General features: G+C 39.7%; 1 protein-coding gene across 25 annotated transcripts in view; it reads left to right on the top strand.

Moving 5' to 3' along the window:
• The window catches only part of LOC147380062 (uncharacterized), an 85,021-nt gene that overhangs the window by 17,299 nt on the left and 55,610 nt on the right, over positions 1-12,112 (top strand). For 2 of the 25 annotated variants that reach the window (XR_015134552.1, XM_086321033.1), the window contains one exon: positions 9,092-9,508. The exons of 21 other annotated variants lie outside the window; for them this stretch is intronic. Coding sequence is in view for 3 of the 4 variants with exons in the window: in XM_086321033.1 (XP_086177159.1) it covers positions 9,092-9,100 (9 nt within the window). In the remaining variant the exon portion in view is untranslated. Of the gene's footprint in view, positions 1-5,231; positions 5,497-7,996; positions 8,075-9,091; positions 9,509-12,112 lie in introns of those variants that run through there. 2 more of the 25 variants (XM_086320988.1, XM_086320999.1) reach the window with 2 other exon arrangements.

Below are 12,112 nucleotides of genomic sequence, written 5' to 3'. Positions count from 1 at the left end.
GAGATTCAGAAGAGAAAAAGGAGACAGTAGAGTAGAAAGAGCTGTTTTTGCAGTACATCCTTCAAGATATAAAATAAGTGGCAAGAAACAAACTGTGTCAAAACCTTAGAAATTACACCTCTGCATTTGTGGGGGAGAAAAATGAGAGGTGGGTTGAGATGTTATTAATACAGCATGGTAATCATTAATGATGACTACAAGTATTTCTGGCTTCCCGCCTTCTCCACATATAGAATAATGTGTTTTGGGCCTCTCTGTGGATGGGTAATAAGGTATAAGAAGATATATAGCACATCTGGACCTGTGCATTCAATTATTGCTTTCAAACCACCTCCCCACCCCCAGCACCCCTACCTCCCCGCCAGCAGAGCTCTCTTTTCTCCTGTTACTGTGACCAGGAATGTTTGAGATGGTGTTTGCTTCATCAGACTAAGTTCTGGAGTGTGGTGGGAAGCCACAGCAGGTATGCAGAAAGGGCAAGACATATATTTAGATTTTTTTCCTATCACCAAGATTTTGGATTCCTTTGTTACTATGACTTAATCTAGCTTTTTCTGCCTGTATAGTATTATGAAGTTTGCTGTAATAATGCCATGAAGAGGCCATAGGTAGGGGTAGGTAGGAACTATATAATTAATGAAGGAGGTGGGAAAAATATATAACTGGGTGTCGATGGAGATTTATTCCACCAGTTACATGAACCTAAGTAAGTTAAAAATATGATAGAAAATAATGACAGAATAATCAGCTATTTACTGACTTCTCAGAAAAATGGAGTGTAGGAAGACTGCACGCTTTGCTGAGCAAATGGTAAGGCTCTGTATCTAGGGGAGGAAATAAGGGAAAGATTATATTAATAGCAAGACCTGAGAATAGAAGTGTTGGTGAAATCCAAAGTCAAGAGAGCTGGAAACATTGAGTTCTGAAAGGATGGGAGGGAAATAACATGACTGTAGATGCATTAGAACTTTGGAGACAGAACTCAGAAGTCTAAGGGGGGAGTTATATTGAGTATTTTTGTGTGGCAAAATTTTTGCAAATACAGCCCTCTCCTCCTCTTTCCTACAAAATTTGTATTGAATCCCCCAAAACGAATTTAATTTCACAAAGCCTTAGAAACTGCTATAGGTTTTACTGAAATGTTAATTCCCCCTTCAAGGTAGGTGTAGGATAAGACTATTAAATCCCCATGGGGCCCAGACACACTTGGTAAACACATATTTTATCCTTATTTCAAGCCTTTACATTACTCTGTACTTCTAGAATCACACTGAGACTTTTTTGAGACTGCAGAAAAAACAAGAGACTTGTAAGTGTAAAAATTGTCAAATATACAGGAGGATAATTTATAACTACCATTTTTACAATTTTCAAATACATTTTTGGGGAAAGCTTGGGTTGTCTTCCATTTTAATTTGATGCTGTTTTTTTAAAAACGCAGGTATGATTTTGTTCTCAGTAAAAACTTAAACACTGATGGCTTTTAAACCAGTGGCAGCTTAACAGTAGGAAGGAGACCAAGACAGGGAAGCAGTCAGCTTCCAGCATGTCTCCCATTCAATCAGAGTGTCTTTGCTTTTGTGTATTTTAAATGTTAGAATTCCACATAAGAATTTCTAATTTAAATGTTTAAAAGCTCGATTCTTTTGTGAAGGCTTAAATACTTATGTGTATATTCTCTTTACTAGATAACACATAGTAACATCCAATCTAACTCAAATTTCAAATACTTGTTTGCCTAGTCTCTTCTGAAAAATCTCCCTGCTAGGTTTTTTCCATACACCCACTCCCTCCCTCTAGTCAGCTCTGTTTCACGTATTGGAAGCTCCCTTTATTGTACCCTCAGGACAGATACAACTGTCACGCTGACCTTATGTATTAGAACATCTGTGGCACTTACCTAGACTTCTGCATCCTTCTTTGGTTTCTATTAATGATTGTCACTTCACACTAAAGGGATAGATCTTCCATATCTTTGGAGAGAATGTCAGTAAAGCAGTTGCCATTTTATTGTTCAGTCAACTTTTCATAGGGAGCTTTCTCATGAGACTAAAAATGTGGGACGAGGGAGAGAAATCAGTGCATCGGGTTTAAGTGTGTATACATATCAGTCACCTGCTCATGCAAAATTCTTGCGCCATTAGATGCCGCTCTGCTGCTGCACATGCCCAGATGGCTTAGGCCATGGATGATGCTCAATGTAACGTGGGTAGTTCAGGTTCCTGGCTCTTTGGTGACAGACTTCTCCAGTCTCTACTAGAACCTGCAACAGCCCAAAGCTATGTCTCAAAAGGAGAGTTGTTGAAAAGAGTGTTTTATTGCTTGAAACTCTGAAACACTCATATGGAGTTTGTGGCAGGCTCCCTTTAGCATTCCACTGGCCCACAGAGAAGGAAATGGCAACCTACTCCAGTATTCTTGCCTGGAGAATCCCATAGACAGAGGATCCTGGCAGGTTACAGTCCATGGGGTCGCAAAGAGTCAGACACGACTGAGAGACTTCACTCACTCTGGTCCATGGGATATTTAAGCACTGTTTGATCATCTGAAGACTCAGGTGATAGAGCTCTTGGAACACAATCTAGGACAGCTGGGGCACCTACTCTGCTGCTGCTGCTGCTGCTGCTGCTAAGTCGCTTCAGTCATGTCCGACTCTGTGCAACCCCATAGACAACAGCCCACCAGGCTCCCCCGTCCCTGGGATTCTCCAGGCAAGAACACTGGAGTGGGTTGCCATTTCATTCTCCAATGCATGAAAGTGAAAAGTGAAAGTGAAGTCGCTCAGTCGTGTCCGACTCTTCGCTACCCCTTGGACTGCAGCCTACCAGGCTCCTCCTTCCATGGGATTTTGCAGGCAAGAGTACTAGAGTGGGGTGCCATTGCCTTCTCCGTTGGTAGATAGAGCAGCACATCCTGATATGATTATGTTGCATCCAAAATCAAAGAGGCCCACTGAATATTTAACCTTTTCGCTGTAGTTGGTAGGACAAAGTGAAGCAATTGTCATTCCTCTACAGCTGTACCATGCCTGGAAATAGACATCCAGAAATTTCCCTAAACTGGCATGTCCTTGAATGTTCTTGGGGTTTATTGTGCATTATCTGCATGCATTTTTCTTCCTGAGATATTATGTGTATTATGCTCATCAAGTCCAGTAGACATGAAGTCTTTAATGTAGCAGACAGGCAATGTTCGATGGAAATGTGATGACAGAAATCCCTGTGGACCTAGGTATGATGGAGAATTAGAACGTTAACATAGAGATTAATTAAGATTGTAAAAAATACTGTTGGCTCTTCCAAGTGAAAGAAAATGGATTCTGATAGACTTGGCTTAAAATAAACTAGGACAGCCACTATGGAGAACAGTGTGGAGATTCCTTAAAAAACTGGAAATAGAACTGCCATACAACACAGCAATCCCACTGCTGGGCATACACACCGAGGAAACCAGAATTGAAAGAGACACGTGTACCCCAGTGTTCATCGCAGCACTGTTTATAATAGCCAGGACATGGAAGCAACCTAGATGTCCATCAGCGGATGAATGGATAAGAAAGCTGTGGTACATTTACACAATGGAGTATTACTCAGCCATTAAAAAGAATACATTTGAATCAGTTCTAATGAGGTGGATGAAACTGGAGCCTATTATACAGAGTGAAGTAAGCCAGAAAGAAAAACACCAATACAGTATACTAACACATATATATATGGAATTTAGAAAGATGGTAATGATAACCCTGTATGCAAGACAGCAAAAGAGACACAGATGTATAGAACAGTCTTTTGGACTCTGTGGAAGAGGGAGGGGGGGATGATTTGGGAGAATGGCATTAAAACATGTATAATATCATTAAAAAAAAATAACCATCTGCCTTCTCAGTAACTTTGTACTATGTACTAGAGATTTTGTTGATTTTCTTCAGGCAAGGCCCATCTGATTAGTCAGCTATAATTGAGGTTACTACCTGATCTGCTAAGACATTGAATTCTTCAAGACCCATCTAACTTTTTCACTGATGAAATGGAAGTTAAATGAAGATAGGAAAGGGATCAGGTCTCTAGTACTTTCCTATGGCTGCTGTTACAAAGTATCATAAGCTGGGTGTCTAAAAACAACAAAAAATATATTGTCTCACAGTCTTGGAGTCTAGACATTCAAAATCAAGTTGTTGTAGGGCCATGCTTCCTCAGAAATCTGCAGAGAAAAATCGTTTTTTGCCTCTACCTGGCTTCTGGCCCTGCCCATCAGGCCTTGGCATTCCTTAGCTTGTAGCTCATCACGTCAGTTTCTGCCTCCATCGTCACACGGGATCATCCCTCTGTGAGTATCTGTGTCTTAACATAGCATTCTCTTCTGTGTGTCTCTCCTCTTCTAATACAAAGACACCAGTCATACTGGATTAAGAAACCACACCAGCCTGATTTTATCTTAATTTAACTAATTATATCTGCAACAACCCTATTGCCAAATAAGGTTACATTCTGAGGTACTGAGGATGAGGATGGAGGGGGACACAACGTAACCCAGACTAGCACTCTTATATCTTCTCAAGACTTGATGTTGGTACTCACTTTTGACATTTTTCCAAAGGTTCAGTATTGTGTTTTATGGGTAAGGATTACTTTAGGGGTTTCAAATATCCCCTTTTCATTTTAGCAGGCTTCACTCCCTTGGTCAGGGAGCCAGTGGTAGAACTGTGTTAGTTGCAGCGTATGTATGTACCAATAATGCATTCATAAGGAAAATGACCTTAGAGTGTATTTGCAGACTCACTCGGCCTATTCTGATATGCACTTAGGCTGAAGTTTGGTTTATCTCCTGACCCCCTGCCCTCAGCCTGTCATGTCTTATCCTGGCATCCAGACTCCCAGAGCCAAGGTGCTTTCCTGGTTGACTGTAACTAGTAAGGAGATGCAGCACCTTTGTGGAGGCTGTAAAGAAGCTTTGCACTACATACTTGTGACAGTGTCAAAGGGATACCTTATCTCCTGATTCAAAGGTCTTAGATAAGCCAGTCTAGATAAAACCAGTCTCTATCATTATAATGATAGAGATTCAAGTTAGGGGCACATAGATCAGACCTGTAGCTTGATAGGATTTTGTTTGTTGTTCAAAGAAAAATATGTTTGGCAACAGTATTCCACCCAAATATTTTAAGCCACTGCCAGTGATTCCTAATTATCAAAACATTTTGATTAATATTCTGGACTTGGTTTCTATTACAGCAGCCATGCTTACTGATTCTAGTGCAGTCATTTGTCTCTGCCTGCACCAGTGGGGAAGAGAGATCAAGGAACTGGTTTCCATGATTGTGAGGGCTGGGAAGTCATATCTGCAGGGCAGACCAGCAGGCTGGCCACTCTCAAGCAGGAGCTAACTGCAGTCCACAGATGGAATTTCTTCTGACTCAGGGACATCTCAGTTTTGTTCTCCCCCACCCAGTTTTATTAAGAGTTGGTTGACACACACCACTGTACAAGTTTGAGGCTCATAGCATCATGGTCTGATTTCGGCTAATATCTGTCATCTCATATAGATAAAAAAAGAATAAAGAAAATTTCCTACGATGAGAACCTGTTAAGATAACTCTCTTAACAAACTTCTGTATATCATGTTGTTTGTTTAGTTGCTAAGACATGTCCGACTCTTTTGTTACCCCAAGTGCAGTAGTAGCCCGCCAGACACCTCTGTCCCTGGAATTTGCTAGGTAGGCAAGAATACTGCAGTGGGTTGCCATTTCCTTCTCCAGGGCATTTTTCTAACCCAGGGACTGAACCCTCATTCCCTGTACTGGCAGGCAGATTCTTTAAGTTAAGACTGAGCCACACTCTTAAATTTCTATATATCATTTAACAGTGTTAACTACAGTCAGCATGTTGTAGATGAAACTCCTAGTGCTTCTTTATCTTCTAATTGGAAATTTGTGCCTTTGACCACCTTCCTCCAGCTCTTCTCCCTCAGCCCTCAGCCTCTGGTAACACTAAGTCTGACCTCTTTGAGTTTGCTTTGTTTTTTATTTTTCTGAGATTCTATATAGGTGAATTAATACACTATTTGTATTCTTTCTCTGACTTAGTATACTTAGCATAATGCTTTCAAGGTCTGTCTGCACTGTCCCAAATGGTAGAATTTTCTCACTTTTGAATATTCCATTGTGTATTTATACAACTACTTCATTCATTCATTCATTGGTGGATAATTAGGTAGTTGTCATGTGTTGGCTTTTGTAAATACAATATTACTATGAACATTGGGGTACAGATATTTTCAAGTTAGTGTTTTTGTTTCCTTTGGATACATACCCAGGGATGGAATTGCTGACTCATATGGTAATTATACTTAAACATTTTTGAGAATCCTTTGTATTATTTTCCATAGTGGCAATGCCAGCTTATATTCCCACCGGTGGTACACAGGGGTTCCCTTTTCTCCACATTCATGTCAGTATTTATTATCTTTGTCTTTTTGATGATGGCCATTCTAAAAGGTGTGGTGATATCTTATGTGATTTTAATATGCATTCCCCTGAGGAGAAGGCAATGGCACCCCACTCCAGTACTCTTGCCTGCAAAATCCCGTGGATGGAGGAGCCTGGTAGGCTGCAGTCCATGGGGTCGCTAAGAGTTGGGCACGACTGAGCGACTTCACTTTCACTTTTCACTTTCATGCATTGGAGAAGGCAATGGCAACCCACTCCAGTATTCTTGCCTGGAGAATCCCAGGGATGGGGGAGCCTAGTGGGTTGCTGGCTATGGGGTCGCACAGAGTCGAACACAACTGAAGTGACTTAGCAGCTGTGGTGTTGGAGAAGACTCTTGAGAGTCCCTTGGACTGCAAGGAGATCCAACCAGTCCATTCTGAAGGAGATCAGCCCTGGGATTTCTTTGGAAGGAATGATGCTAAAGCTGAAACTCCAGTACTTTGGCCACATCATGCGAAGAGTTGACTCATTGGAAAAGACTCTGATGCTGGGAGGTATTGGGGGCAGGAGGAGAAGGGGATGACAGAGGATGAGATGGCTGGATGGCATCACTGACTCGATGGATGTTGAGTCTGGGTGAACTCTGGGAATTGGTGATGGACAGGGAGGCCTGGCGTGCTGCGATTCATGGGGTCGCAAAGAGTCGGACACGACTGAGCGACTGAACTGAACTGAATGACTAGTAATGTTGAACATCTTGTCATGTACCTGTTGGCCATTTGTATGTATTCTTTAGAAAAATGTCTATTACGTCCTTTGCATGTTTTTAAGTTGGGTTATTATTATTATTTTGCTATTGAGTTATATGAGGTTTTTAAAATATATATATATATATGTATGTATTAGATCCCTTATCATATATATGATTTGCAGATATGTTTTTTCTCATTCTGTAGGTTGTCTTTCCATTTTGTTGATTGTTTCTTTTGTTTCACAAGAAGCTTTTTAATTTGATGTAGTCCAATTTTGTTTGTATTTGATTTTGTTCTTTGTGCTTTAGGTGCCATATGCAAAAAATCATTACCAAGGCCCAAATCAGGGAGCTTTATTCCTATGTTTTCTTTCAGGAGTTTCATGGTTTTAGGTTGACATTTAAGTGTTTAATCCATTTTAAGTTGTGTAGGTGGTGTAAGATAGGGATCCAGTTTCACTTTTTTGTGTGTGAATATCCACTTATCCCAGGACCTATTTATTGAAGAGAATGTATTTTCTCCATTGAGTATTCTTCCCTCCCTTGTAAACCCTCTCTACTTGGTTTATATTTTAGCTCTCAAAGGTGTTTCATTGGTCTACTGTTTTGATGAATGTAGTTTTTTGTTTTTGTTTTTGCCATTTTTCATCAGTTTCTAGTTGATTTTTTTCTAAAATTTATTTTTTAATTGAAAGATAATTACTTTACAGAATTTTACTGTTTTCTGTCAAACCTCAACATGAATCAGCCATAGGTATACATATATCCACTCCCTCTTGAACCTCTCTCCCATCTTCCTTCCCATCCCACCCCTCTAGGTTGATACAGAGGCCCTGCTTGAGTTCTCTGGGACATATAGCAAATTCCCATTGGCTATCTCTTTTATGTATGGTAAAGTAAGTGTCCATGTTATTCTCTCCATTCATCTCACCCTCTCCTCCCCTCTCCCCATGTCCTTAAGTCTGTTCTCTATGTCTGTTTCTCCATTGCTGCCCTGCAAATAAATTCTTTGGTACCATCTCTCTATGTCTATATATATGCATTAGTATATGATATTTATCTTTCTCTTTCTGACTTTACTCTGTAAAATGGGCTCTAGGTTCATCCACCTCATTAGAACTGACTCAAATGTGTTCCCTTTAATGGCTGAGTAATATTCCATTGTATATATGTACCACATCTTCTTTATCCATTCATCTGTCAATGGACATCTAGGTTGCTCCCATGTTCTAGTTATTGTAAATAGTTTGCTGCAATGAACATTGGGGTGTATGTGTCTTTTTCAATTTTGGTTTCATCAGGGTATATGCCTAGGAGTGGGATTGCTGGGTCATATGGTGGTTTTATCCCTAGTTTTTTGTTTTTTTTTTTAAACTTTACAAAATTGTATTAGTTTTGCCAAATATCGAAATATCCCTAGTTTTTTAAGGAATCTCCAAACCATCTTCCATAGTGGCTGTATCAATTTACATTCCCATCAACAGTGGAAGATGTTCCCTTTGCTTCACACCCTCTCCAGCATTTACTGTTCGTAGACATTTTGATGATGGCCATTCTGGCTGGTGTGAGGTGGTATCTCATTGTAGTTTTGATTTGCATTTCTCTAATAATGAGCGATGTTGAGCATCTTTTGATGTGTTTGTTAGCCATCTGAATGTCTTCTTTGGAGAATTGTCTGTGTAGGTCTTTTTCCCACTTTTTGACTGGATTGTTTGTTTTTCTGATATTGAGTTATATAATCTGCTAGTATATTTTGGAAATTAATCCTTTGTCATTTGTTTCATTTGCTATTATTTTCTCCCATTCTGAGGGTTGTCTTTTCATCTTGCTTATAGTTTCCTTTGCTGTGCAAAAGCTTTCAAGTTTAATCAGGTCCCACTTGTTTACTTTTGTTTTTATTTCCGTTTCTCTAGGAGATATAAGGACTTCCCTGGTGGCTCAGAGGGTAAAGCGTCTGTCTACAATGTGGGAGACCTGGGTTCGATCCCTGGGTCGGAAAGATCCTCTGGAGAAGGAAATGGCAATCCACTGCAGTACTATTGCCTGGAAATCCCATGGACAGAGATGGACATGACTGAGCAACTTTACTAGGAGATGGGTCACAGAGGATCTTGCTTTGATTTATGTCATCTAGTGTTCTGCCTGTGTTTTCCTCTAAGAGTTTTAAAGTTTCTGGTCTTACATTTAGGTCTTTAATCCATTTTGAGTTTATCTTTGTGTATGGTGTTAGGAAGTGTTCTAATTTCATTCGTTTACAGGTGGCTGTCTGGTTTTCCCAGCATACTTATTGAAGAGGCTGTCTTTGCCCCATTGTATATTCTTGCCGCCTTTGTTAAAAATAAGGTGCCCATAGGTGCATTGGCTTATTTATGGGCTTGATGACTGTAGTTTTATAGTATAGCTTAAAATCAGGACGTGTGATGCCTCTGGCTTTGCTCTTTCAGGATTTCTTTGGTTATTCAAGGTCTTTTGTGGTTTTATGAGGCCTCCCTTGTAGCTCAGCTGATAAAGAATCCACCAGCAATGTGGGAGACCGGAATTTGATCCATGCGTTGGGAAGATCCTCCGGAGAAGGGAATGGCTACCCACTCAAGTATCCTTGCCTGGGGAATTCCAAGACATGACTGAGCAACATTCAGTCATGTGTTTTTCCTACTTTCATAAAAGTAGGAAAGTGTTTTTCCTACTTTCATAAAAGTAGGAAAGTGTTTTTCCTACTTTCATAAAAAATGCCATTTGAATCTTGATAGAGATCATATGAATTTACAGAAAGATTTTGATATTACTGATGCTTTAACAACATTAATTCTTCCAGTTAATGACTAGAGGATAACTTTTCATTTGTTGGGTGTCATCTTCAGTTTCTTTCATGAATGCCTTGCATTCTCAAAGTAGAGATCTTTCACCTTCTTAAATTTATTCCTAAGTAGTTTTTTTTTTTTTTTTGATATTTTTGTAATAATTTCAGAAAATTTTTTGTTAGTATATAAAAACACTGTTGGTTTTTGTATGTTAATTTTATCTGCAATTTTAGTGAATTCATTGATTAGATCTGTTTTTTTGGTTGAGTTTTTAGACTTTTTGATATATAAAATTATGGCATCTACAAATAGAGATAATTTTAACCTCTTCCTTTTCAATTCCGATACCTTTTCTTCTTTTTTTGGGGGGGGGGGGATGTAATTGCTCCAGCTGGAACTTCTAGTACCGTGATAGAAGTGATGAGGGTGGACACACTTGTCTTGTTTCTCATCTTAAAGGAAAAACTTTCAACCTTTCACCATTAAGATGTTAGCTGTGGCCTTGGTATGTCATTTATGGGCTTTATTATGTTAAGATATTTTCCTAATATATGCCTAATTTGTTAAGTTTTTAAATCATGAATGAATACTGAATTCTGTCAAATGCTTTTTTTGCGTCTGTTGAGATGATTATATGATTATTTTATTTTACTCATATGATGTGTCATGTTGATTTTTTTGTATATTGCATATTGCATATCTTTGCATTTCAGGGACAAATCCCATTTGATCATGATTAATGATTCTTTCAGTGTGCTGCTGAATTTGGTTTGCTAGTATTTTGTTGAGGATTTTGCATCTATATCAGGAATATTGGCCTGGAGTTTTATTTTCCAGTGCTGTCCTTTTTGGTTTTGGTATGAGGTACCAGGGCTGACCTTGTGAAATAGGTGTAGGAGCACTCCCTCCTCTTGGATGTTTTTGGAAGAGTGTGAGAAGGATTGATGTTAATTCCTCTTTCAGAGTTTGGTAAAATTTATCAGTGAAGCCTGCGCTTTTCTTTGTTAGGAGATTTTTTTATCACCAATTCAACCTCCTTACTAGTAATTGGTGGTGGTGGTTGTTCAGTCGCCAAGTCGTATCCGACTCTTTGAGACCCCATGGACTGCTGCATGCCAGGCTTCCCTGACTGTCACAATCTCCTGGAGTCTGCCCAAGTTCATGTCCATTGAATCGGTGATGCCATCCAACCATCTCATCCTCTGTTGCCCTCTTCTCCTGCCTTTAATCTTTCTCAGCATCAAGGCCTTTCCAATGAGTCAGCTCCTTACATTATGTGGCCAAAGTATTGGAACTTCAGATTCAGCATCAGTCCTTCCAATGAATATTCAGGACTGATTTCCTTTAGGATTGACTGGTTTGATCCCCTTGCTGTCCAAGGGACTCTAAAGAGTCTTTTCCAGCCCTACAGTTTGAAAACATCAATTCTTTGGCACTCTGCCTTCTCTAAGGTCCAGCTCTCACATCCATACATGACTGCTGGAAAGACCATAGCCTTGGCTATATGGACCTTTGTCTTTGCTTTTTAATCCACTGTCTAGGTTTGTCATAGCTTTCCTGCCAAGAAGCTGTTGTCTTCTAATTTCATGGTTGCAGTCACAATCCACAGTGATTTTAGAGCACAAGAAGAGGAAATCTGTCACTGCTTCCATCTTTTTCCCATTTATTTGCCATGAAGTGATGGGACTGGATGACATGGTCTTAGTTTTTTTAATATTGAGTTTTAAGCCATCTTTTTCACTCTCTTCCTTCACCCTAATCAAGAGGCTGTTAGTTCCTCTTCGCTTTCTGCCATTAGAGAGGTATCATCCACATATCTGAGGCTGTTGATCCTTCTCCTGGCAATCTTGATTCCAGCTTGTAACTCATCCAGCCTGGCATTTTGCCTGATGTGCTCTGCATATAAGCTAAATAAGCAGGGTGACAATAAACAGCCTTGTGTTCCTTTCTCAATCCTGAACCAGTGAGTTGTTCCATACAAGGTTCTAACTATTGCTTGTTGACTCGCATACAGGTTTCTCAGGCATGCTTGTGTATTTTAGAGCTTAATCCTTTGTCAATTGCTTCATTTGCAAATAGCTTCTCCCTTTCTGAGGGCTGTCTTTTCATTGTGTTTATGGTTTCCTTTGCTGT

This window comes from Bos grunniens, chromosome 1, assembly GCF_055505025.1.
Source record: "Bos grunniens cultivar Pamir isolate PY7600 chromosome 1, Bosgru_T2T1.0, whole genome shotgun sequence".
NCBI lineage: Eukaryota > Metazoa > Chordata > Mammalia > Artiodactyla > Bovidae > Bos > Bos grunniens.
The sequence above is the reverse complement of the archived record's forward strand: the minus strand, read 5'-3'. Positions and strand labels throughout refer to the sequence as shown.